The 27,729-nt window shown below is 45.2% G+C and overlaps 1 protein-coding gene across 2 annotated transcripts in view; it reads right to left on the bottom strand.

Moving 5' to 3' along the window:
* Positions 1–4,207: 4,207 nt before the first annotated feature.
* The window catches only part of LOC142591130 (uncharacterized), a 28,055-nt gene continuing 4,533 nt past the window's right edge, over positions 4,208–27,729 (bottom strand). Inside the window, exons 3-8 of one of the 2 annotated variants that reach the window (XM_075703509.1) lie at positions 27,260–27,292; positions 26,382–26,405; positions 24,897–25,016; positions 14,450–14,465; positions 12,235–12,332; positions 4,208–4,353 (exon numbers count right to left, since the gene is read on the bottom strand). In XM_075703509.1, the coding sequence (XP_075559624.1) occupies positions 4,220–4,353; positions 12,235–12,332; positions 14,450–14,465; positions 24,897–25,016; positions 26,382–26,405; positions 27,260–27,292 (425 nt within the window). In that variant the 3' untranslated portion in view covers positions 4,208–4,219. The remainder of the gene's footprint in view (positions 4,354–12,234; positions 12,333–14,449; positions 14,466–24,896; positions 25,017–26,381; positions 26,406–27,259; positions 27,293–27,729) is intronic. The other variant, XM_075703510.1, reaches the window with a different exon arrangement.

The raw sequence follows: 27,729 nt of genomic DNA, 5'->3' as shown, positions 1-27,729 counted from the left end.
CTTGCGCTATTTAAAATTTTTCACGTACCTCTATTCGAGCATCTTGACTAATAAATGCTTACCTCACGCATAGTTTAGCAGGTCTCAAAGGCTCGTTTTATACTTCTACCCTTTCTGGTCGCACATTAGTAAGAGCATCAGCTCATGCATAAATTATTTAGGCTCACGATATTTAATATAATAGGTTTCATGGAACTGCGTTAATTAGTGGTATTATAACTGTGCTAAACTATCAGTAGGAATCCTACTAGTATGTTTAGGATTCTATTGTATGTGCAGGAGTGGATGTGCAGAGCGCGTCCAAAGTTTACGTGCTGCGGTATCTGAGAAAACGTGGCATTTCTGAGCATTTTGCGGCCATGACCAGTAAAACCACAATGCAGTGCGTTGTTCGAATAAACTAAAATGCTGGAAATGCGAATACCTGGCTGTCTACTAGGGGTTGCGGAAAGATTCACAGGTTCCTCTGCTGCAGCAGACCGTAAGCTTCTGAAGCCGATTGTGCATGGTTGCGCAAACGCTGTGCTGTGCTCCAGGGTCTGCAACAATTTTCTTGAGGCAACGCTTGCGGTGTTTGGCGAAGCAAAACAAGGCTCAAATAACAGTAGAAGCTAAGGAAGATAAAGTCGACGTACATGTACATGGTGGTTGCAATAAATTCCTAAGTAACTATTGATTATGCGTCTCTCTCGTTTTTTTTTTCTGCCTCGTTTTAGTCATTTGCACATTTCCTAACAGCGTATCGTTTTGCACGCACACGCCGTGGTCACTTAGCAGCTTGCCAAGCACGAGGTCGAGAGATCAAATGCCGGTCGCTGTGGCCGCAATTCAATGGGGGCGAAATGCAAAAACGCGCGTGCAGCGAACGTTGGGCGCACGTTAGAAAGCCTTACGGGGTCAAAGCTGATCCGGAGGGCACCACTACGGCGCACCTCGTGGTTTCGTCAGGTAAAAGAACCCTGGCAATTTAATGACTTCACGTGCAATTACGTCACGTTCAACGTAGGAGAGGTTCGTTGCTTTATTCCGAAATCTCAACTAGGCGCCCTTGTTCGGTGGCTCTGTTCCACTCCAAGGTCTGCAAACGCTGCTCCGAGTCTTTGTGCTCCTGGCGGACGCAATAGGATTCACGCGTTTGAGCGTGACCAGCCTCACGAGTTTCGGCTGTCCACTTGGAATGGTTTGCGAGTGTTCAGGTTAGACGAGCCTCAAGCTCGTTGGCCCGCTGGCTGGCCCCCTCAGTGGCCTTAACCGTCTTTTCGATAGGACGATAGTTTTCATTGCTTGGCCGAAGCAACTATGATGGCAAGGAGGATGAAGCCATGCTATCACTTGAAGGCGTGTCGTCGTGTCACCAAAAGCGTAGGCGAGTACCTGGACGCCCTCCACTTAAATGGCGAATTCATGTATAGAAACAATGGCACCGCAACAATGCAAATGCTACACTTTTCTAAAGAACCGTTCGACCATCTAACTTTTTTTGGTAGCCAGAAAAGTTTCCACGAGCGCGACACCGAAAGCCAAGAAGGGTGTGGTTGAACTGATCCAAACAGTTATACCCAACATCATTGCGTTTGGTTTTACCAACGTTGTAAAACTCTCCGCCCGCGCGCCGACAGCCGCTGTCGCCACTTCTGTTACAGCCGCCAGATGGCAGCGCCGTTCCATCGAGCTCCACTGAAAACGCCTCGCCGCAGCCTTGAGCTCATGCGGACGGGCAGTTTGCGCGTGCTTTACGCTCGCTGTCGTTATCCCTTGTCCGAATTAGTGATACCATGAGAAAGCGGTATCCACCTGCAGCAATAAGATTTATTGGGCCAATTGGTTCATACTGAAAGAAAGGTAAGCTGAACGAAAGGAAGAACCGCATACAGCTAAGCGCACAAGCTGCGTTTGTAAATGTCGTGTGTTTCTTCCTGTCGTCTTAACGTTTCGCGAAGTTTCTTAACGTTTTGCGCAGTTTAGGCGCACGAACCTGAAGGTTTGGCCAAAGTGCGTGATTGTAGGATGATCTTCATCTCCACCGAAGCTTTTCACCGCGCCAAATAAGCGCTACAAAAAGAAAGATGAAACACACAAGCCACAAAAAAAAAAAATCGTCGGCTCATCCAAGATGGTTGACTAGCGAAGCTAAAACGTGCGGCCTCTGTGTTTATCACTGGGTTAATTCCGAGGGTTCATTAAAGTATTTCTCAATTATGACGTTGCATGCACAATCGGCTGCGATGGAGAGAACGACGCCACTGATGGCGAGCCCACAGTCCGCCGTTGTCGCTTGCCTTCGATGTCTCGAGTTTGCTCAGCGACGTGGTTAGCAGCCTTCGCCCACCATTTGCCGTTTGTGATTCCTCAAAATTAACTTTCTTCAAAAATAAATTTGTCCGTTACGTAAGACAATGAGTGTCCCATACTCCCTTAAACAATGGCTCATACCCCTGTAAGCGCGGCCTCCACATTACGACGACAAAATTGGAATTACATACCCCACGCGAAACCGACTACACCATTACATGCCTGAGCTCTACGACAAGTCTTATTGCACCAATTGCAACGCATCCCTTAACGTATATCATTTACTTTGGCCGTGCTCGCAAGCTCAGATAAACTCCGAACCGGACAAGTGCAAGTTTGAAAAAGCAATCTGGAGCGAAGAACTCGCTCCCCAACTCTGGGCCATCCAGCAGGTCCACAACGCCGCCAGAAAACTCAACCTCCCTATTCCGTCGTGGGAGACGCCCCATCCATGAGAGCCCAAAACTCTCGTGGCCTGCAAGACCTGAATAAAGTTGATTTCCTTCCTTCCTTCCTACGCTAGAATGATCTACGACAAGGCAGCCAGTTGCGGAAGACGACGACTACGACGAACGCGGGACCAGTGGCACGAGCGCGTGCCGCGCATTTCACAGAGAGTTCCCGGTCGGCACGAGGAATCGCTCTGTTCCACGCCGAGCGAAGCGTCGCATTGCTGGGAGCACAGAAAATGTGGCGCGCCTAACTGTCGACATCGTTCCGATAGCCGCCTATGCAGCACGTCGGCATCGGCTGCTGATATTCTTAACAAATTCGGCGAATGCTACAGTTTCGCGGATGACATGCTCGCTGAAATTCGCCGTCAATAACGAACCACAGAATACACCAACGCTGCACCGCGTGCTCAGTCCGGCCTGCGCGCGTAGCCGGCTAGTGAGGAAGTGAAGCTGGGCGCGACTGCAGCGCCACGAAGGCGCGGGCGGGTGGCGGTCCGCGAAACAGCGCCGTGTTTGAAAACTGAAGCTAGTCTAGTAACGTTGGGTTGTACAGCGAAGCTGGCTTGGGTTCCATTTATTTTTTGTTCTCCGTGAACAAAAACTATCATCATCAATGGTTCATGCCCTCGTAAGCATTCCTACTCCCGTAAGCAAGCAAAAAATGCAATGGCTCACAGCTCCGTGAGGCAAAGGATACAAGCACTCAGCAAAGTGAAGCGAAAAGCATGTCGAAAACTGCCATCGTCAGTGGCTCATACCCACGTGAGAAATGGCTCATACCCCCGAAAGTAAGCAAAAAATGCAATGACACTTAGTCCTGTAGGGTTGATGGGTACTTTGCGTGAATCAGCTGCGATGACACTACCCCTTTTATCCTTGTCGATGATTACAATGTGGATGCGTCGGTACCGAAAAGGGAGCGGCTTATGTGTTCCGTGTTGTAGATGTATCCCTTGCGATGCCACACTATTCCGGCCCAACCGACCACCTTGCGGCGTACGTGCATCGATTTGACGTTATCAAACAGTCTAATTGCAGTTGAGAGTGAAATATTGACGACTAATCAAGACAAACACCAAATGAGTGTGCGTACCTTTCGTCACAATGGCCACCCATCAAGACAATAAAAGAGTCCGTACCTTTCTTCAAAATTATGTGCCACCTCCGTGTCGTGTGCTAAGCAGCTTCGCTTATCAACCACCTTCACAGAGTGGGATGGCTCATGATATTTTAATAGGGAGGACACAATGCCATGGTTTAAATTTAATACAAACGAAGGCACGTGAAAGATGCTCCAATACCAGTATCAAGACAATTGCTCTCGGGCGATAATAGGTAAGGCCTACACATCTATGTTGTACATTGTGATGTTTTAATGACAGAGAAAAAGTGAAGTCGTAAATAGTCCACGTAAAAACACGCCCCCCCCCCGGAAACAATCTAAAGAAAACTAAGGATGCTCAAATCGTGGCTTAAGCAGCTGAACTGTTCCGCACAGCCGTAATCCAGGTGGATATATACGGGCCCGGCGATGGCGTCATCTGGGAGGCAAAGAAGAAGCTCTCCTGTGATTCGAGCACTTTCGTGGTCTCCATTTTGTCAGAATCTGCGTGTGAAGCGAGAGGTAGGTTTAGATCGCTGCTGATTGCGACCACGCAGCCAGTTCTGTGAAAATATCTTTCAGCGCTCTGGTCAGTTTTACAACAAGTAGTTTACCACAAGTGTATCTTTAATCGATGTCTATGAAACAGCTGACAAATCCTTCAGTGATCATTCATCACTACACCGTAGCGTAGCTCGTTTTTTTTTCCCCACGAAAACAGTATATATATAGTATACTCAGAAAGGTTGTAGTGCGCATTCAGAATAAAAGCGCTTATTCGCAGTTTTAGAACCCGTAATTGCTAATGGATTCTACCAGAGAGAAGGGGGGAAGAATGCAAGTGGATAAATTTACCTTAAGTAATGGGCTTTTGCGTAGCAAACCCACGATCTGATTATAAGGCACGCCGTAGTGGGGGACTCCGTAAATTGGGACCACCTTGGGTTCATTAACGTTCACCTAAATCTATGTATCCGAGTGTTTTCACATTTCACCCCATCTAAATGCTGCCGCCGTGGCCGGGATTCGATCCCACGACCTCGTGCTCAGCAGCCAAATACCATAGCTACTAAGCAACCACAGTGGGGTAATCGAAATCATCATTCATGCAAGTGCGTGTTTACATAAGCAGGAAGTATCTGATAGCGTGCACAAAGAAAAGAACATCTGTTCTACACGTTCTAGAACATCTGTTCTAGCCAGGGCGGAGCTAACGGTGGAACAAGAGGCAGCCGAGATGGTGCAGCTGGTGAGCGCCCGCCAACGCTCTAAGGGACGCTCGCGCTCTAGGAGCCGCTCCAGGTCGAGGCAGCGGCCATCTTCTGGGACTCGTACGACCAAAAGCCGATCCGTTTCTATGGAGGCGCGGGTGCGCTTTCCTGCAGCTGGTGGCGACGGCGGCGCAGCTGGGAGCCAGACCACATGGGCTGACAAGGTCAAGGGTGGCATTAGCGCCGGCCGAGCGCCCGAGCAGCGCCAGGAGCATGTGGATGGTAATAAGGATAGGGATAGGATTGCGCAATTGGAGAGAGAGAATCGTAGTTTAAAAGCAGCCATTGACGGGCTTATCAAAGAGATAGCTGTACTTAGGAACGGCTTACCTTCCGGTAACAACGATAGCTTAAGACAGACTGGGAAACATGATGACTCGGTTGAGGTACCAAGGTCTGTGGAGGTCGCAGAACAGAACATGGCGGACGAAGAGACGCCTGCTCCGAAAAAGAGGGCCTTATCCTCGACCGTCCGGATTCACGGTAAAGTCGGTTCCGAGCTTAAAGCAATGATGGCGACATTGCAAGAAAGTGTAAATCAGATCATTAGTAGACTGGAGCGGATAGAAGAACGGGAAAATATCACGGATCAGAGATTAGGCAAAATTGAAATATATCTAAACGAGACAGTGGTCCCTGTTATGGAGCGGGTGTGCACTCGGCCGCTCGCCCAGCAGGGTAAGTCGCCGAGTGGACTTGAGCTCAAAAATAGTTCACCAAATTTCCGTGGTCAAGATGGCTCTATTAAATAGTTCATTTAGTATTTGGCAGTGGAATTGTAGGGGGTTCAATCATAAGAAGGCGTCTCTGCAGCAGTTTGTTAGAACGCATGGTGTCAAGCCTCAAGTTATCATGTTACAGGAAACACTGACGTCTAACGTGACCTTAACGAATTTCAAAGCGGAAGTTAAGGATAATGAACAGGGCAGAGGACTCGCTACTCTCATTAATAGGAGGTTGGCATACATTAGACATGATCTTCACATGGCAGATTGCAAGATTGAATATATTATGGTGGAAGTAATCTTAGGTCGGCAAAGGTCATGTCAGAGGAGCGTTTACCTGCTTAACCTGTACAGTAGCCCCCGGGACACGAAGCAGAGTTTCAAATCTCTCTTGACCAAGGCAACCAATCTGGCTAAGGATGCACCGTTGCTTATTGGAGGGGACTTCAATGCACCATATCATGTGTGGAAGTATGTTTATAGCACTATTAAGGGGGAGAGACTATGGCAGCAGGCACTAGACTTGAATTTAACTCTGATTACAGACCCCTCGTATCCCACCAGATGTGGCACGTCGACATGTAGAGATTCGACACCTGATCTCACTTTTGTTCGGGGGGTGGTGGATTCGTCCTGGTCCAATTCTAATAAAGATTTTGGTAGCGATCATTACATACTTATGATTACTTTGGCAGTGGCTAATAAAAAGGAGCGCACATTCAGGATGGTTGACTGGGATGCATTTAGGAAAAGAAGAGCGCAGAGAATCGATGATGAAGGAAATGAGTTGACCTTGCAACAGTGGATTAGTCAGCTTAAAAGTGACGTTGAGGCGTCCACTAAAGAGGTTCAGACCGATATTGACACGGAACACATGGATAGTCGCCTGGCACATTTGTTGGAAGCAAAGCAGTCGATGTTAGCGAGATGGAAGGGTCAGAGATTAAATAGAAGGCTAAGAAAGCGTATAGCAGTGGTTAATCAGGAAATTGAAGACCATTGTCGGGTACTGTGCAAGCAGCAATGGGATGAAGTGTGCAATTCTATTGATGGTCGCATTAAGAGGGGAGGCGCATGGAGTTTGCTCAGACATTTACTAGATGAGACAAACACTAAGTCTAATCAGAGGACTGTGATAGGTAAGCTGGTCCATCAGGCGTGTCGGGACTCCACGGAACAGGAGTTGCTAAAGGATTTGGCTCAGAGATACCTTCCTTTGGAGACCTGGCACGATACACCTGATGTGGTTTTGGAATATAGTGGAGACGAAAATGCAGCTATGGACGCGGAATTTACTGAAAGTGATATCAGGATGGCGCTGCAGAATCTTAATGGTCGATCGGCATCAGGGCCGGATGGCATTACGAATAAAATGCTACGGAATTTAGACGATGGGTCAATTGAGTTCCTTACGCGGCAGATCAATTGCCTATGGAAGGAAGGCTCTTTCCCGGAAGAGTGGAAACTGGCAACTCCTGTTCTGATACCCAAACCGGGCAAGGCCATAGGACTTGATAATCTCAGACCTATTTCCCTGACGTCGTGTTTGGGAAAAGTCGCTGAGCATGCCATTTTAAATAGGCTAACGCGTTATGTTGAGGGCAATGGGGTCTTTCCGCATTCGATGATAGGATTTCGGCCCGGCCTCTCGACTCAGGATGCTATGATCAGGATTAAGCATCAGATCCTTGACCGGCGAACAAGGGATACTAAGGCACTAATTGGACTTGATGTGGAAAAAGCTTTCGATAAAATCCGACATTCTTTCATTCTACGGGTGCTATCGGACTTGAATATGGGGCAGCGGCTTTTCAATTTTGTCAAGGCTTTCCTTATGGATAGAAAGACATGTCTCAGGTTTGGGGAGATAAAATCGGAAGTCGTTAAATTGGGTTGCTGTGGTACTCCGCAGGGATCCGTACTCTCGCCTATGTTATTCGATCTGGCGATGTCGAAGTTGGCTAATAGACTGGACACTGTCCAGGATATTGGCTATTCTATCTACGCGGATGACATTACTATATGGAGTGTCGGTGGTAGTGATGGAGAGCTTGAGGCTAGGCTGCAGCAGGTGGTAACGCTTACGGAAGAGTACCTGGGTCTCATGGGGCTCAAGTGCTCCACTAAAAAGTCGGAGTTGTTGATCTTCAAATCTAAGAAGCTAGGTCGTAGGCCGAGGGGTTGGGTACCGGAAGTTGAGCCTTGCATTAGAATTCATACTAGGGAAGGGTCGGTGATACCCAAAGTTGAAGCAATCAGGGTCCTGGGTTTTGTACTTGAAGCGAACGGATCGAACATTAGAACCATTCAGCGTATTACCAAGAAAACGGAGGAGGCCATAAGACTTATAAGACGGATCTCTAATAGGCATAGGGGTTTAGGAGAAGAAGGTGCGATGCGCTTAGTTCACGCATTTATTATGTGTCATTTCTCGTATGTGGCAGCTATGCTAAATTGGAATAGGGGGGAGAAAAATAAATTGGAAGCATTAATCAGAAAAGCCATCAAGGCTGCGCTTGGTCTGCCTATGACTACGTCAAACGATATGTTGTTACAACTGGGTTTGCATAATACTTTAGATGAAATTGCTGAGGCTCAACGTACCGCACAGAGGGAGCGGTTGCTAGGTACACCAGCGGGTAGGTATATATTACAGTCAATTGAAGAATCGGTGGCTGTGTCGCACGATAGGGCGCCTCTACACGAGTTGAACGTGAACCTTAGGGCAAATATCATGGTTCGTCCATTTCCGCGAAATGTGCACCCCGTGCACAATGTAGGGAGGCGGGTCGCGAGAGCTAGGGCTTTGTTGCGAGAGGCAAAGGATCAGGAGGAGGAGTCTGCGTTTGTTGACGCCGCATGGATTAATGGTAAAAATGCTTATTCGGTGGTGGTAGTAGATGGCAAAGGGAGCGTTAGAAATGCTGCTTCCATTTATACCAAAGACCCGGGGGTTGCTGAACAGGTAGCTATTGCTCTAGCACTACTTGATTCTAGAAGAGTTTTGGTGTTTAGCGACTCGCGATCTGCGATTACAGCCTTCTCGAGAGGACTTGTTGCGGAACCGGCTAACAGACTGCTGCAGGGTAGGGATATCACTTCGCATACCGTTACTTGGTTCCCGGCGCACATGGGGACAGTGGAGGGAGCCCCGCGTAACCTCAACGAGGTGGCGCACAGGGAGGCACGAGGATTAGTGTGCCGTGTACTCCCTGAAGGGGCTGGATCTCCCGCTCCTGAGTACAGGGACCAACTGTTAACCTACAACGAAATCACCAAGCACTATTACTTAGGGCGCAGGGCATTCCCGTTGCCACATCCTAAATTAAGTAGGCCGCAGGCGGTTACGTTAAGGCTTCTGCAGACACGGACGTACCCTAACCCGGTCATCATGAATAAAATTAATCCGGACTGCGGGGTTTCAGTCTATTGTAGTAAGTGTGGGGGTTTGCTCGATTTACAACACATGCTGTGGCGCTGCTTGGCGTTGGCCGGTGATGGTTCTCGAGGTGAACAGTGGTGGCAGCGAATGCTGCACAGTGAAGTGCTAGCGGACCAACTCAGGGCTGTCCAGAGGGCCCGTGTGATGGCAGAGGGGCTCGGCCTCTCTGTACCGACGTGGGAGCGGCCCGCATCAGTCCCAGACTGATCCCTCAGGACCTCAATAAAGTTCTTCATACCATACACGTAAATGCCGACAGAATCGAATATACCTGGAAATGAGATCATTTTACAGAAACACGTAATAAATAAACGTTGTCCTTACTAGCAAAAAAATAACGCTTCGAAAGCACTGACTCTAAACGTTGAGCAGAAAACACTGCAAGCTTATTGTCAAGGTAATGCAGACGCATCCTGGCACAGATATGCTGTGATATGATGCTAATGCACGAACAAAAGGTGCCCAAATCTGCTCTTCAGCGACGGCTGTCTTGCGGTGAAAAAAAAAACAGATCTTGAATGGTTAGGATTATTCCAATTTGCTCGCACTTATCGAAACGAAGATGACAGAATTTGGGAAAGCTAGCCATCAGCCCTTTTCTGTTCGCTACAATAAGGTTTATAGTAACAAAAAATTGCTGTATTTCTGTGTCCTCAAGGCATAATGTTTGTCAAGTTGATGTTCATGCAGATTAATATATTCAAGCACGTGAAACCGCATCTAGTAGTCATGATATGTTTCCGTCCAAACAATCGCGGTAAACCAGTGTCTCTGCTAGCGAATTTTTTTTTCTTTTTCAAACATTCGTTGTGTAAAAAACAAGCGCGGCGACCTGTCTTCGATTACCCAGCATGCAATGCTGAAAATATACTCATGGCACCATCGTTATCTGTGCAGATGCCTAACGCCGAAATAATAGGATGTGAGAAGGACCTTAAGTTCTACCCATGTGACCACGGCGATAGTACAGGATGTGGCGTCATAATCGCTCTGTCACGTAACGTCCCATGTCTTCATATCCTTATTATGCGCAGTTTGGGATTAGTGTGCGCATGTATTTGCATCAGTCATAGTTACATGAACCCTTTTGCTTGATACCGGTCAACTAACTTCACCTTAATGATTTTGTTCTGAGCTTTCTGGTACACTTAATAACATTCTTGTCAGATATCCTTAATCTGCAATCTTCCTAATGGGACATTTAAATTTTCAGAATATAATGTAGTCTGGCATGCATCCAGCACTAACAAATACAATGGCATCAGTAGCTGTGTTTGCAACTTTATGTTATGAACTTGATTTTCCTCAACTAATAACAGAAATTGTACGAACTACCTCGTCAACTGCTACCATATTTGACCTTGTCCTGGCAAATTATCCCCACCTTCATACCCCTTTATGCATGTTGCACAGCTTAATTAACAACCGCTTCATCAACTTTCTACCCGCCGTGGTTTCTTAGTGGCTGTTGTGTTACGCTGCTGAGCACGAGGTCGCGGGATCGAATCCCGGCCACGGTGGCCGCATTTCGATAGGGACGAAATGCGAAAACACTCATGTACTTAGATTTAGGTGCACGTAAAGAATCCTAGGTGGTCGAAATTTCCGGAGTCCCCCACTACGGCGTTCCCCATAATCAGGAAGGGGTCTTGGCGATTAAAATCCCATAATTTTAGTCAACTTTCTACTTCAGGGCAATCTCAAGCCTGTTGCTTAGAAACCAGGACATATACGGGAATATTCAAGAACGATTGTTTCTCTTAACGAAGAACTCTGGCGTTTTATTGATTATTACTTCTCTAAATTTCTTGAACGAACAGTTCAGTGTAATTGGTCTACGGTTGAGAGCAAAGTTGAGTATCTAATTAAAAAAACACCTGTCATTACGTGTCATTACTTGCAAACATCGCTCGGTCTGCTTCAGTACCTCTTTAAAAGATCTTCTCAATAAGGAAAAGCGTGCGTTCCACAATGCTATGCGATCCAGCGATTCTGAGTTGGCATAAGTACCACGACGCAGCTCGAATATTTAAAAATGGGATTAGTGAAACGAAAAATGTTATCTAAATAGAACTTCTCGGCCTTACTAATAGAAACTCCCAACATGGTATGTAACGTTATTGGTGGTTAACTTAACCACAGGTAACTATGGTGCCGCGTTTCGTATCAACGTGAACTAAGGCGTTAAAACACAGTGTGCGAAGGACTGTGTCCCCCTCGCAGATGGCTTTCAGGACACAACCTCCTGGAATAAAACGCGCACCCCTACGTTCCCTCCCTCCGTATCCTTTTGCCCGACGTACTCGCCCTTTTCTACTGCCAAAAGCGCAGCTGGTGTTTGCACTGCGCATCGCGTTACTCCTCGTACTATCAGTAGCCTGAGGAGCAGATCATGGCCACCCCTGTTGGTGCTGGTGCAGTTGTACTGGCAGACCTGCAGAATGGCCGTTGCTAAGGTTGAAATTGGTTTCATGGCCTAATTTTTAATGGAAAGGAGTGAAAGCATTAGTATTCACTGACATCCTCGACGCCTCCGTATTCTACAGCCAGCTCGGCGAAAAGCTGCGCTTAATTCGAATCAGCTTCTAGGCAGCAGCTACTAGGAAAGGGACAACCGAATGGCGGCTTGTGACGTCACCGGAATGCCCCCTATATCAAGGAGTAACAGCCCAATCAACAACAACAGTCATTTCAGCAGCGCAGTAAGCAAGTGACCGAGCATTCGCCCATGTCAGTCACAGCAAATAAAAGAAATATAAGCCAAGTTTCTTTTTCTGTGGATATATATCAGAAATGTTAAGTTTTGGTCGGTCGTCATTACAAATGCACACTGCAGAATATGTCGTCTATGAATAACATTTTTAAGAAAGACGACATCCATTTCAATTTGGCCAAGCGCTATCAATCGCATCTAGAATGCTTGACTCCTAAGTATGACTATACTCACCGAGGAAAAGGAAGAGCAACAGAGTTGTCGCGAAGGCGACAGCTGCCGAGATCAGGATCAACAAGCACCACGGCAGCATGTTCAATTGCAGGCAATCTCTGCGAATTAAGGCAATAGTACGCGTTTCACTCCTATTCAGCAAGTCTAGAAGTCTGTCTTGCTATAATATAAAGCCTTTATAGCACACCACAACTCCGAAAAGAGCTCTAGTGGCTCCATCTTGTTTGAGCCTCGGTTCGGGCAGGCAACCAAAAGCATAGGGCGCGTAATGAAATGAGCTAAGTATGGCTGATTGCGAGTAAATAAGCATGACTTTTATCGCGAGTTTGAGCCGCATTCACATAAGGTTGTGTGTTCATACAAACGTTCATTGATGTCCTCACACATTCTTTTCAGGACTCCCATCTTTTTGGACTTCATACGGTCACGAAAAAATTGAGCCCCTCGTTTCCTCGTATTTTGTCATTCTACAATACCAACTATATATATTGCAGGATAAATTATAACCGTTGTCTCCTTGAGGCTCCTGCAAACATCATATAGCATTACTGCTGCTAACCGCATCACTCAAAATGTGAGAAATTCTCGCAGTTCATTATAGTGCCCAGGGGAGACTCTGCTTGCGGTATAGAATGATGCAGCACATCTTTTTCTTGTTGTAATGCGTGGAATGCACGCACAAAACATTTTTTCTGATTTCATTTCTATCCGCTGACATGAAATTTGCGCGACCTCCAAGGCAAACATCGGGCGGTGAACCGCAGCGTTGCTGGATGAGCCCAATCAAATACTCTGTTCATTTATGGACGTCATTTTTGCTTGGTTTCAAAGCGAATAGCACTGGTAACCTGGACACGTTTTCTTAACTAACCGGCTGACAAAAAGCTACCAATGCGTAGAAGTGGAGAATATTTCGATGGAGTCGAGCCAGCGCAGTGAATGTACATAACCGGACGAGGAGGAGATGGTGCCGGGAGCAGTGATTGGTCGGTTTCTTCTCGCTTAGCTTGCTGCTTCTTGCTTAGCTTGCGGTGGCTGGTCAAAAATCGCGACGTTGGGCTCATAAACGCTGCTAAAGCGAATGCTCAGCAAGTAAGACTTTGGGGTTGGTTGTCAATTATGTGTGAGATAAGGATGACAACGTTACGTTGCCACTCATAACATGTTTATTATATGCGAAGAAATTCATTCTTGCCCTTTGCTTCGAGTAGCCAATGCCAGAGCGATTGGCAGGCAGCAAGCTTTTGCCTCTTTCTGAACGGCGCAGTGTCTGAATATTAAAAAAAAGTTTAGGTTGGCTAGGGTATAACGATGCATGTTTAGTGTTCACACATCAGTTTGCCGTGGTGACCTTTCGCGGTTTCGTGACGTCGTGTGAAAGACAGGCGAAGTGGGCGTAGCCCGAAAAATTTTGACCAATTGCAATGGACTAACGATGAAAAATGCATACAATCGGAAATAACTTTTTTTATTTTGTTCCACCTAATAGGGCGTAATCATTGCCTAGACGTGATATTCGGAGTATTTGGTCGTGCACGTGACGTTGCGTGACACCCGGGCCCTTCGCCGGGTGTCATGAAATATTTCGCCCGGGTGGCTGTGGCTGAAATTTTTTTTTACCATTTGGGGAGGCCTAACCAGAGACATAGAATAGAAACAGATTGAAATAGCTTTATGTTCCATCTGCCCGTAGCTGCCTATATTAAATGCGACTCGTTCGATCAGAGCGCTAACCAGACGCGAAGAGATATGATCTGGTCCGCAGGATTGTCCGCATTGTATTATTCTGGCTTATGTTTCTGCTAGTATACTCTGCTCGCATTCACACGTTGGAAGAAAAGTACCATTGTGAACAGTCGCAAACGCTGATGAATGGTTATAATGTTTTGGTGTGGCTGCGCAAGATGAGGGGCAATGCGTCATGTCTGTTTTATTTCTTAGTGATAAGAAATGGCGCAGGCTACGGATTGCGTTCTGTAACTAAACGGTTGTCTATTAGAGTTACAGAATGGGTTCCACAGGAAGGGAAGAGCAGTGGAGGACGGCACAGAATGGGGTGAAATTAAGAAATCTGCACGGCACAACTTCGAATCAGCTAGAGCAAGAAAACCGTAGTAGAGATTGCTAACCAAGGCCTTTGTCATGCAGTCGACATGGAAATACGATGACGAGCATGATAACGATAATGATGAAAAGAAATGTTCTTTATACTTACTCAATGGTGTTGGGATCTAGGAATAAGAAGAAAACAAGTTGATTTTAGAAACAGCAGTACAACTAGGCTGTTTCGCATATAGCTTATTTGTGTCATCGCTAGAAAAAAAAAACGCAGTTTCTCATTACTTGCTCACCGCAAAGAAATAAGATATGTAGTCCGTGCGCGAAGTAGGACACACTCTTTATGGGCGCTTTTCCTAAGTATTTGATAAGTCGCAGACAGGCTCAAGTAAGGTAGAAATATACAGTCCCATCAGTATATTTACCAGGATAGGCATAAGAAACTCGAAAATACACCATGATTAAAAAGTCTTGAGTCTCAATATGAATCACTGAAAACATATTCTATTCTACTCCCACACCTCCATCAATTACAAACGAACATGCCAGCACCCTGCGTATGTTTCATATCGCCGTAACACGGGCAACTTCCTTGAGGATAACTTGAGGACCAGTCCTCAAAGTGCGTTTAATTTAATGATTACAGATTCACTAATGCCAAAGTCTGTATTGCGATGAAATGCTTCATCGGTAAACAATTCGATTGGAGTTTTACAAACGCAAGCAATGGCAGAGAAATCGCTCGAACAGAAAACAAGTTATGAAGCGTTTTGCAGTGACTGCTCCGCAATATTGTTTCCATAACATCGCCACGCTTCCCATCGGTTTAGGAAGTTCTAAATTTCCGTAAAACAAAACTATCCGTATAGTATAGGCATTGCTTGCATGTCGTGAGCTGCATATTTACATAACCAACCCAACCTTCACATAGTTGCCCTGCAGTTACACAGCGACCGTTACAACGTATGGTTATAATTATCAGGGTTCGTACACCTCCTTGTGTTATTAGGAAACCCCTCAATTTGAAACGAAAATAACTAAACAAATTCAAGGGCCCTACAATCCCCACAATTACTACACTTCCCACCTTCAGCATTGGGTTTGGGGCGACTTCTGAACATTCAAAGAACTGCGCATCGGCCCTGTGTCGTGTTTATCGGGACGCAATCACATGCACCCTTTCGCAGAGATCACATAGGTGCCTGCGCTCTAGCACACGTGGTGACGCGTTCATTGCTTGCCTCAGCTGGCTTTGTTGCTTCCGCGTTTACAATGGATGCATATGACGCCGGCTGCAGCTCGCGAAACGGCTCTATTTCGGCGCATATCGTGAATGGTGACACGAAGCTGTGGCCATAGCTTGAAAGCTCATTACGGTTTTTCCAAACTGCGCGAGCATCGTATACCGCACTTGTACTAAACGCGGCAATAGCAATGTATTTCATGCTGTCGAAACTTATGGCGTATCAAGTAAATCAGGATCATTGTGTTTTGCTCTTCGTTCTTTATTTCCCATGACTTTGAAACAGCGGCTTGTCATGTTTCTGATTCAGTAAGATTCTTCCGTCTGGGCACTATCCAATTGTTTATTTTCTGACTAATCACTCGAGGGTGTGCCTGATTGCAATATATTTGTTCTAGCTGCACACAAGGGAGTTGGAATGCACACGTTCTTGACACTGTAAAAACTTGTAGCAAGTTCACATTATCGCTAGTTCCGTGCTTTCTCGGTAGAACGTCACAAAGCGTTAAGTTTCCAACATTCGTGCGCTGTCGGTGTGATCGCAGTCACCCATGCTTCAGGGAATTGATGTAATTATGTAACCATTCGCTTATTCTTGATACGTTGGCGATGAGTAGCCGAACGTTTTGCGTGTGAGTTGGGGCACATGAGTGTAGGATAACGTGCGAGAAAGTACTGTGCCAGCAAGAGGCTCTATTCTGTTTGTCAATACGCAGCGATCGGTACTCACTCTTGCCCACGTTCCGTGGTTCAAGTAATTTCTATGGAGGTTCGCGATACAACGCTGCCGGATCAGTGAATTTTATTTATACTGTAGGAGGAAGCGGTGCGCCACGGAGGGCCGGCAACAAAGGCAGTGCCTTAAGCAGCAGAGGTACGCGCACTTGGTCGCACAGATTCATTAACTTCCCTAGTATGCCAGTCACGACCTCTACAGCTAATTACAGCACACCTCTTCGGTTTACCGCTCCACATTTTGCAGCATGCATGGAACACAGAACGTTAGCTAAGACCAAGTTGCATTTCCGACAGCTGATGGCACCACACAAGCAGGGCAGAACTTGTAGTGGTTTTGTATTCGTGCGCTTGAGCTGAGGCAATGGGCGGCGTGCCACCGAAAGTGCAACGTAATTCATCGTTCCCCCGGTGCAAATTGATCCACGAAAAGCGCCTATATGTTCACTTTGGAGAGTTTCCTAAGCTATTGCTGTATAGGATCTCCAGAGCCATTGGCGACGGACTTGCTTGAATCGCCATAGTCACAGTAGTGTCAGATGAAACCTGATCAAGCGACCACGCCGTACAACCAAATTTGTTGTTATTCTACATAGTTTGCAAACATTGCAGCCATCACAGCGCCGTTTCTGAGGACTGCGATCGAAAAATGCCTGGAGGAAACTAAGTTTCGGCCATTTCGCTTGAACGTGACGAGTATATTTTGGGCAAGTTGGACACTTCTAACCCGGATTAGGAAAAGTGTGTGATGTGCCACAAATCAATTCACATTGTTAAAATGGTAAAGTCGAATTTAAAAAGCTACCTGAAGACCTTGAAGGGTGTCTGCTATTCAGTGGCTGTTTACCTACAAAAAATTGAAGCTATGAAGGAGATTTTCACATTTTTTGTCTATATGTCTGACAGAAGTGTGTTTCATTCTGCTGGAATTTTGGTCTTTAGCGACCTGGAAACCCTTGAATTGTCCTTCAATTTTGCATCGAATGTTCTGTACGAACCCTGTACCATATCGCGCAGTGGTGACAGGCAGTGCTTGTGGTTTAATATGAAGCACCGGCGGTTAGCTCTATGCTTGCTGCGCCATTTCGCATAATTACGTCGACAAACATACTGAAGTGCACTTATCACTAGCAATAAATTGTGCGGGTAAGACAGTCAGGAGAATTTAACGACACAAGCGGCAATAAAAGCACACAACTGGAGTCTCGAATGCTTTTTGCCTCGCAGCAATTAAAAGCAAACAGACCTTGTAAAAAATGTAATACGAGATTGCATATAATAATAAGAAAATACTGGCAGCATACTTTGTTTCTTTAGATAGTAATTCAAACACGCTGTGACTTTTTGCAACACTGAAACTGAGTGGGTGGGCTGATTTTTGCAGCCTGGCGGGTGTTCAGAAAGACGAAGGGTCCAAGTAAAATAGACGCCTAAAATTATCATTGCCTCAACAATGGAAGCTTGATCCTTGAGCCAAGGTCTCGATAGTGCTTAGTGTAACATCTCCACTACTAGTAAAATGATATAAGTGGCTATACAACTTAACAAGCATAAATTTAGGCTAGTCGGCGAAGCGTAACGCATATAGAGACAAAAAATGAGAAGCAATGACATTGCTGTCCGTGTCGTTTTCGCATGAGTTTCCTGCAAAATAATAATAGAGGGCTCCCGCGCGCTAGTGCTTACGAGAGCTGGAAGCATGGCCGTTCAGCGAGCGTGGAAATGATAGGTAGTACATGCATTAGCCTACGAAAATCGTTCTTATCACTTAAAACCGCTTCGTGTGTCTTTTTCTTTGGGTATATGCTTTAATGCGCGCTGCTGTGACCTTTATGCACTGGCCCGATCTTAGCCCTTTTTTTTTCAAATTTACCATTTTCAACGACATATTGCTTTGAACGTGCAGCAATTCGCCGTAATTCTGCACGCGCACAGTGTCCTGTTGCTTGAGGCGTTTAGGAATATAGGATTCCTTCGAAATTTAGGCCGATGAATACGGATATCCAGCGCTTGGCAAAGGCGGAGACACTTGCTAATCGTAGCCAGCCATTTGAAGCAGTGAAGAAGCAGGATACAATTGTTTAGGCTCGAGAAAGTCATGTTGCACCCTGTCGGCAAACAAAAATCCTCTAAATTAATAAATGTCAGCTGTGGCGTGTGCAGCCAGTAGTCTCAAGGCTGCGTTCCAGCTTGCCGATGTTATTAAGGGGAACACTTCAGGGTCATCAAAGCTTTTTGTAATTATCTCACGTTCCTCTGAATGAGCTTTCTTTAAACTTTGCAGGTGCTTCGCAATATCATTACTCTTGACGCTTGCGAAGTTGTATCAGAGAATATTGAGAAATGTTGTGTTTGTAAGCTGTTACATTTATTTATCCCTTTTAGTAGTTTCGTTTAGGAGCGTTATAGAAATAGAACTAGCGCAATAACAAGTAGTACATTGAAAATTCGGTCAAATATAGTTTGAAAAGCGCGTTTCTGACTGATCTAAAAGGAAAAGAGTGAGAAGGCAATTTCCTTCAAAATAAATTTTCAATCTTGACATCTCAATAAAAGCGTAATTTGGCAAGGAGCAATTATTTAAATAAAAGTGTCAGCTTAGGGTAACATTCTTTTTTTACTTACAGTAAAAGGTTTTAAAAATTACAACCATCGGGCAAAACCTCGCACTGCAATATTTTCCGTTGCGGAGATAAAGTTCGGTTCGTCAGCAAAAATGGTGTTTTCCAGTAACCGCGCTGTGTTCGTTAGGGAACCAACATGCAAGATATTAAACACGGTTCATAACTAACTGAATCATTTAGCAGTTTAGCAGTAATTCCTTCACAAAATTCTTCCTGTCAATTACTCCAGATCTTCCATTTGGATTTCGCTTGAGAAAGTTATAGAGGCACTGGGGGATATTCATGTGGTTCGCACTCGTAAGTGCGATTCACCGCATCCTTGATGCAGGGTGGCATAACTCTTTCCAATGAATCTGCCCTTTTTCTTAAGGTTTGATGAGAAATGAGGCATTTAGGTCTTCTAACCGTTGAATATGAACACGCCAATGCTGTTTTTATATAAAAGTTCAGAGAAATTCAACTATGATGAACAAAATCGCTTACACGCAAACAAGTGCGTTGCCGCCAACGGTTAGCTAAGCTATTTCGGTCAATTTTCAGAGCTTCTAAAAGCTAATATGAGTTATAATGTCACAAATCTCAATTGCCAAATCAACAAGCACATGTTTACTTTCGCTTGCTTATAGCTTTCTTTAGGAAGGAGCTGTTTCATATTGCCTTGGAGTCAAGCATATGTTCTAGGGGGGGGGGGGAGGAGTTAACCTTTTCGGGAAATTTCAAGCACTTGCACCGCATGTTTCGGCATTAAACTTGGAAGATGTACTCTTCAATAAGTAAAGTAAAGTAAAGTAATGTAACGCCTGCGACCACTTAGTTCTCGGAATACTAAGATATGGGACTGTAACTCGGAGCATAAAGCACAAAACATGGCAACAAATTAGCGACCGCAGAACGAGCGATAGAGCAATAAATCGTACGTGAAATAGTAGGCCAGACGAAGGTGGCAGTACAGTTCAAACGACATGCCATCGGCGCAGTCCCTAGGTGACGCCAAGTTTAAACAGCCAGAACTAATAAAAAATAAAACTTCATTTGGTGTCAGCGCAGGACGTGCAGTTGCCTGTATTAAATAAGTAGCCGTGGATGCAAAAGGGCACCGTTCACTGCTGCGCACGTCATTCTTTTTTTTTTCGGCGGTTTGTGCTCTTGTCGCGTTTCAGCGAAACACCTCTTCAACGTACGTGTGGCCGAGCTTCACTTGTACTCCATCGTAGCCCGTCGATGTAAGAGACACGCATTTAAAGGCCATTCTGCGTTTTACCGGGCCTACCACTCGGTTCCGTAGAGGAGCCTTTGTAGTGCTTTCGTTCCTCAATAGCTCTACACATGGAGACAGATCGGCGTCAGCCAATACTCTGTTCGCCGTAGAGCGAGGGTCCCTTCCAAGAATCTCCTATTAATCCAGCCTTGCGCCAGGTGGCTACGTTGTGAGCTTGTAAATCCAGAATACGTTCAGTATGGCACCGAGTACGGTACCGCTCTCGGTGATGTTTTGTATTCCCTGGGTATGTGTTTCATAACAAAAAGGCACACCAACGAGAAACACTGAATTAGTTTCAGCTATTTTTTAGAACTACACCTTCACTAATATCAACCTATGTCGTTGGCTATTAACAGATAAAAGGAAAGTCAAATTTGAACACATGAAATATCACACCAAAACCACAGCGGTAGTACGTCAGTGTGGAATCAAGGATTTTGTATTATTTTCTCGTATTTGGGCCGTTGCTCACTCATTGAAACTCGCCCTACTCCAGTTATTGGCTTTATTAAAACGAAATGTGTCTGTATAGCGATAAATATTCAACTAGTAGCGGGGTTATGCCTCACTTGCGCCATGGCGAGAGCAATCGGGAAGTTTCAATGGGGTGCCGCTATTGTAGAATGTTAATTTTCTGATACGATTCAAATTATTTTTGTTTACTATTGATCTAACAAACCACCGTTTACCGGCTGTAGGGAATTCATGAACTTTCTATTTCCACTGCTTCCTCCAAATCGCGGCCAGAATACCAGGTATCAGCGCTGACCCCCTCAGTCATACTGCCGTCTTCCATCTGTTAGTTATACACCTGTCATTTCGCGTTTCCTCACTGTTTCGCACCATTACGCAACCTATGAAGTTTGTCTGTTATCCTGCAAGTCTAAGACCGCTAAATTTTCATTCCTAGAACTCACTCATCGTGTACTTCACATAGGTAACAGTAAACTGCTCCTAAAGACTTGAGCGTCCTGGACATGTTGGTGACCATTTTTATGCATCTGTACGTTCCGTTCGCCTGTACGTTCCATTCCTGTACGTTTCGGACAGGCCGCCAGTGGAAACTGACCCTTGCAACCTTTAACATCGGAACCCTTCCGAGCGACGCTAGCTTAGCAGGACTCTTCGAAGAACTATCAGACATTGTTTGGGATATTATCGGTCTTAGTGAGATTATAAGAACGGGTGAGACTTGCACATTGTTGAATAAAGGCCACGTCCTCTGCTATAGAGGTCTCCCGGATGGGAAGCAATACGCGGTAGGATTCCTAATCCATAAAGACATAGCGGGCAACATTGACGAACTCTACAGCATCAACGAGAGGGTAGCAGTAGTCGTAATCAAGCTCAATAAGAAGTATAGATTAAAGGTAGTACAAGTCTACGCTCCAACATCCAGCCACGACGATGAGGAAGTAGATCAGTTTCATGAAGATGTTGAATTAGCGACGAGAAAAGTGCAAACGCGGTATACAGTAGTAAGGGGGGACTTCAATGCAAAAGTGGGGAGAAAGCAGGCGAGTGAACAGGCAATTGCCAACTACGGTGTCGATTCTAGAAACGCTAGAGGAGAGATGCTGGTAGAATTCGCAGAAAGGAATAAACTGAGAATAATGAACACATTTTTCTGTAAACGTAGCAACAGAAAATAGACCTGGAAAAGCCCTAATGGTGTAACAAGAGGGGAAATTGACTTCATACTTTCCGCTGATCCCAGCATAGTGCAGGATGTAGAAGTGGTAGGTAGGGTAAAGTGCAGCGATTATAGGTTAGTGAGGGCTAGGATTCACCTCAATTTTAGGAAAGAAAGAGTTAAATTGGTGCAGAAAAACAGGTCCACTTAGAGGCAGTAAGGGTAAATACAAGCAAATTTAGGCTGGTACTTGCAAACAAATATTCAGGCTTAGAAAAGAGAGATGATTATGATGATTGCATAGGGGTAATGAATGAAACTGTAACGAAGCTGGCTTCAGAGGCAACAGCTGAAGTGAGAGGCAAGGCACCAAGGCAACCAGTAGGCAAGCTCTCCCATGTAACAAAGGACCTAATAAACGACAAACAATGGAAGTGTCCAACTCAAGAGATAAGATAGAATTCGCGGAACTGTCAAAACAGATCAACAAAGCGAAACTAAGTGATATTAGAAATTATAACATGAGAAAGACTGAAGAAGCCGTTAAAATAGACGCAGCCTGAAATCAGCGAGAAGGAAACTTGGCATAGGACAAACTAAGATTTGTGCACTGAAAGATAAGCAGGGCAACATCATCAGTAATCTCGAAGGTATAATAACAACAGCGGAAGACTTCTATACTGACCTTTACAGTACCCAGAGGATTCAGGAGCACTCTATTCAAAACAATAATGAACAGTATACAGAAACTCCTCCTATATCTAGAGATGTGGTCAAAAAGACCTTGCAAGGGAAGAAACGGGGAAATGCGGCAAGAGAGGATGGAATAACAGTCGATTTAATCAAAGACGGGGGAGTCATAATGCTAGGAAAACTGGCGGCCCTCCATACGAAGTGTCTGTCGACTGCTAGTGTCCCAGAAAACTGGAAGAATGCAAACATTATACTAATCCACAAAAAGGGCGACGTTAAAGAACTAAACAATTATAGGCCCATTAGCTTACTCCCAATATTGTATAAAATATTTACCAAGATAATCTTTGATAGAATAAGGGCAACACTGGACTTTAGTCAACCAAGGGAACAGGCGGGATTCAGGAAAGGCTACTCTACGATGGATCACATCCATATCATTAACCAAGTTATCGAGAAATATGCAGAGTACAATAAGCCTCGCTATATGTATGTCATAGATTACGAAAAAGCATTTGATTCAGTAGCGATACCAGCAGTCATGGAGGCACTGCATAATCAAGGAGTACAGACCGCTTACGCAAATACCGTGGAAAATATCTACAAAAATTCCACAGCCACCTGATTTCTGCAAAAGAAAAGTAGAAAGATACCTATAAAGAAAGGGGTCAGGCAAGAAGACAAAATCTCTCCAATGCTATTCACTACGCGCTAGAAGTATTCAAGCTATTAAACTGGGAAGGCTTAGGAGTAAAGATCGACGGCGAATACCTCAACAACCTTCGGTTTGCCGATGACATTGTCCTATTCAGCAACAATGAAGACGAGTTACAACAAATGATTGAGGACCTTAACAGGGAGAGTGTAAGAGTGGCACTGAAGATTAATATGCAGAAGACAAAGATAATAATAAATAACCTGGCAAGGGAACAAGAGTTCAAGATCGCATGTCAACCTCTAGAGTCTGTGGAAGAGTACGTTTACGTAGGTCAACTAATCATAGGAAATTCACAGAAGAATAAAAATGGGTTGTATCGCATACGGCAGACATCATGAGCTCCTGAATGGGAACTTACCGTTATCATTAAAAAGGAAAGTGCACAATCAGTGCATTTTACGGGTGCTGACATACGGCGCAGAGACTTGGAGGCTGACAACGAAACTTGAGAAGAAGTTAAGGGCCGCGCAAAGAGCGATGGAACAAAAAATGCTAGGCATAACTTTAAGAGACGGAAAACGAGCGGTTCGGATCAGAGAGCAAGCGGGTATAGACGATATCTTATTAGACATTAGGAGAAAAGGATGGCGCTGGGCAGGTCATGTAATGCGCAGACTAGATAACCGTTGGACCATTAGGGTGACAGAATGGATACCAAGAGCAGGGAAGTGCAGTAGACGACGGCAGAAGTCTAGATGGTGCGACGAAATGAGGAAATTTGCAGGTGCAAGTTGGAATCGGTTGGCGCAGGACGAGGGTAATTGGAGATCGTAGGGAGGGGCTTTCGTCCTGCAGTGGACATGAATAGGCTGATGATAATGATGATGATGATGAGGACGACGAAGTTCCATTCTAATGGTCTGGGTTCTGCAATGATCCGTCTCCATCTGTAGACATAATGAGGGACAAAAAAAACTACAAGGGCTCCTCTATGGGACCGGCTGATAGGTGCGCTGTAGCCTTGAGTGGCCGTTTACGGGTGTGTCTCCTTTATCGACAGGCTCTGGAGCAATGCAAGTGAGGCTTGGCCACAGTTACGTTCAAGCAATGTTTTAGTGAATCACTTGCGGAGCACAAACGCTAGAAAAAGAAAGGGGGGCGGGAGGTAATGATGCACACAGCAGTTAACAATACGCTGTTGTGTAGGTCGCGATTATTTTGCTTTGACACGTCTCTCCTCAGCCACTGCTGCGCCAAACAGTTTCAATTATTAGTAATTTATCTATGGCTGTATAATTCAGTGCGCCTCTTTCGACTCTATGGCAACGCAGTGATGGGTTTAGCGCCCTTGCCAAAACGCAAAGTAACGCATGCTTTTGTAATGTAATAACATCATGCACAGGTATTGGTCATACTGTATAGACAATTTGTTCATTGATGATATGAATGTGATCATTTCTGGATGTTGCAATGATTAGAATCACAGTAGAAAGGTGAATATTTTGTGTAATCATAAAAGCACAGAAAAATGGTACTACCACTCGCATGAAGGATGGTGTAGCTTGAATAAACGAATTGAGGAGGAGCATCACGCGTACGACGGGACCGCTGCTATGTCGCCAAATGTGCGCAACGAAACTGGCCATTACGACCTCACGGTCCTATTGTTTGAAACGTCCGATCTGTCAGCTTGCCCAAAACACAACTGCATAACATTCATAACACTCAGCGAGGCCCTCTATGCAGTGTTTACTCACTGTTGACGGCCTTGCTACCTGTGATGGAAGATTCACTGGCGACGTTCGGTCCGACCACAATGTACTGCTGCGGTGGTGCCAGGCCATGTCCGATGATAAGCTGGTACATCTCATCATCTCCTGGCCGGTTGCAACAAGTACCGCATTGGTGACGGGAGCATGAATGCGCAGATAAGAAAGTAATATTTTACTGTGCAGCGGAGGTACTCAAAGAGGTACAAGCGTCTACAGATTAGTTTTCACACGCCTTTGCAGACTAAGCTCGGCGTCTGCTCCTAGATACTCATCATTTAATAATATCAATGATTATACGGAAGGCCCTCTCACCAGATAAAGGTCGCTCACCAAGACAAAGCAAATTGATACCTTTTCTGGTCCAAGGAATAAAGTAACGTTTTGAGACTGACGACCCAATTTTTAGATCAGGCTTATTGTGCTTCTATTCCACAGCGCTGAAAAGATATTGGAAAGGCTCTGAATGGAGCTGCGAGCTGCTGAAGCTCTCCAGCGTTGTCTTGTGAGCATACCGTACGTTTTTATTTCCTTGGCGGCAGTACAGCTCATCCAACAGAAATTCCATCGTGCAGATTCAGAGCGAATACTGAGCCTCACATTCGCATTATCCTTTTGACAAACTGCCGGTACTGGTACTTTTGTATTGCTGCAGTTCCCATTGCATTTCCTTTAGGCGGGTCGCGAAAGCTGATAAAAATAAGCGACAGAAATTCTGAGAATTCTCTTCTAATGCGTAAGCATTCTTTGGCTCGGCGGTGGTTTCAGTTTTGCTTAGTTTTGCGTACTTGCTTTTCCTAGCTTATGCGCGTCTACCCATGGCCTTTCCGGCAGAAATAATGCTTAGGCGTAAGCAGACATTTCTCAGAATTTCTGTAGCAGGGAAGAGCGCATCACCGCGACGCCATGCCACACTCGCTGTAGCTCTCGCAAGCCTATGTTATGCGCGCATTCCTTGTCCTGGCAAGCTCTCGCTTGCGTTCTGACTGCTCTCTGGTAGACCCAATGAAAACGCGCCAAGCGTCTGAACGCGGTCGCTTGCCCGCGAGGTGTTCGTGGCTCGAAGAATTCTCAGGAGCGTTTCATTCGACATTGGGAAAGCCTAAAAGCTCGAGCTGGTCAACACCTAAATATCAATTGGGCCAAACCGCCAAATTTCATTTGATCCACCTCCAAGATTCAACTTGGTCCCACCCCAAATTTCAGTTGGCCCAGCACTACTACAAGCTTCCCCATGCATTTTCTAAGGAACCCCATGTATCGCGATAGGTATTCTCTTTTTCTTTATTTTTTTGCTTAATATTTTTTTCTTATCACTAAAAAGTTACGAATCCGCTCAAGTTACACTATCATACGAAATAAATGTCTGGAAATTACGCATTTTTGTGCAGATACGAGTCTTTTCGCGTGAATGAGCTGGGGAGTTCGCGAAACAATGCCTACGCCTTAAAAGTAATGTTTGCTGGCACTTACCAGGCAGTACACCTCGTATTGGTCCTGCAAAAATTAGAATGGATAATAACGCTTTTAACGTTCTGTACTCATTGATCAGACGATGAGCACAACCAAATTGTGCCTGCTTCACAAAGGTATGGGTGAGTGAGTGTTACCTGATGACGTAGTCCGCATTGCAGCTACGTTGTGCCAACACAATGGTATGGGATAAAAAATATGACGTCGTGAAACAGCCTTATCTCGCCTCCGAGGTTTTATGCTGCTCTGCGCTTTTCCAGCACCTTATTTCTGAAGCCAATTCAGTTCAACCTTTACGCAAATATGTGAACCATATCCTTGGAATATCTCTTTTCTCACAGTTCATAAGATCGCCATTCAATACTATGTTGCGTATGCCGCCTTTTTATTCCCACCTTTCTCATATGAAGTTCGCTCCCTACGTTAAGTATCACCCCCAACCAGAATGTTTTGTACACACTAATTCTCAGAGAGGTAATCAAGTGACCGCTAACGCTTTCTCTCGGGAGCGGAAATAAGTAGTAGGTCATGCCCCTTATGACCACGTCATCTCTACGCGAATTCCAAAATGGATGTCTAAGTCATCAAAACACTTTTATATTCCTGGAGTTTCGTGTTATAGAAACCATTGCGGTCGACTGTACTATCATCGCCGATAAGAGTTACTAGTCAGTAGCACTAATCAGCAAGTCTACGTCATTTTAGGGTACGCGTCTATTTCAGAGTTCAGGCGATGGAAGCGCAGAATGATGAATGCACTCTGATGTAATGAATCATTGGTTCCTGCGGCTCTTGGAGCCATTCGAACCCGTGACCTCGTGCTGGGTACGAACAACCTCGTAGCCACTGAACCACAGTAACGTTTAATGAATACTTACGAAATGAGCGTTGGTATCGAATGCTCTGCTCAGCTGGTGGAGAGAGATTATGGTAAAATAATTAATATCCTAGAGTTTATTGCCCTTAGAATAAACATTATAGATATATATAGGTTCGCAGCTGAAGGCTTCCTCATCTGGCTGCTTTCGAGAGCTATGCAGCACTCTGTGGTTTGCTTACGTATCCTAATGGCAAATCCTAAAGTGCAACAGTGTTATTGCGCAAGAGGCATGGCGCATAAGGCATGGAGATCATAAAGAAATAAATGCATAGTACTGAAGAAACTTATTATCACTGATACGACGATTTCAAAAATTGTTATATCATGGTAAGCGAGTACACCGCAAGGCGCACATATGGTAGGAAATTAAAGGCCCTACATTTAGAAGAATGTTAAGCAAGGCATGCTAGTATCCTTTCTTTGTAAATAACACCATGAAAGCAGTGTGCAAAATGTGAAGGACGCATG

This window comes from Dermacentor variabilis, chromosome 8 (assembly GCF_050947875.1).
Source record: "Dermacentor variabilis isolate Ectoservices chromosome 8, ASM5094787v1, whole genome shotgun sequence".
Lineage (NCBI taxonomy): Eukaryota > Metazoa > Arthropoda > Arachnida > Ixodida > Ixodidae > Dermacentor > Dermacentor variabilis.
This window is presented reverse-complemented; position numbering and strand designations above follow the sequence as displayed.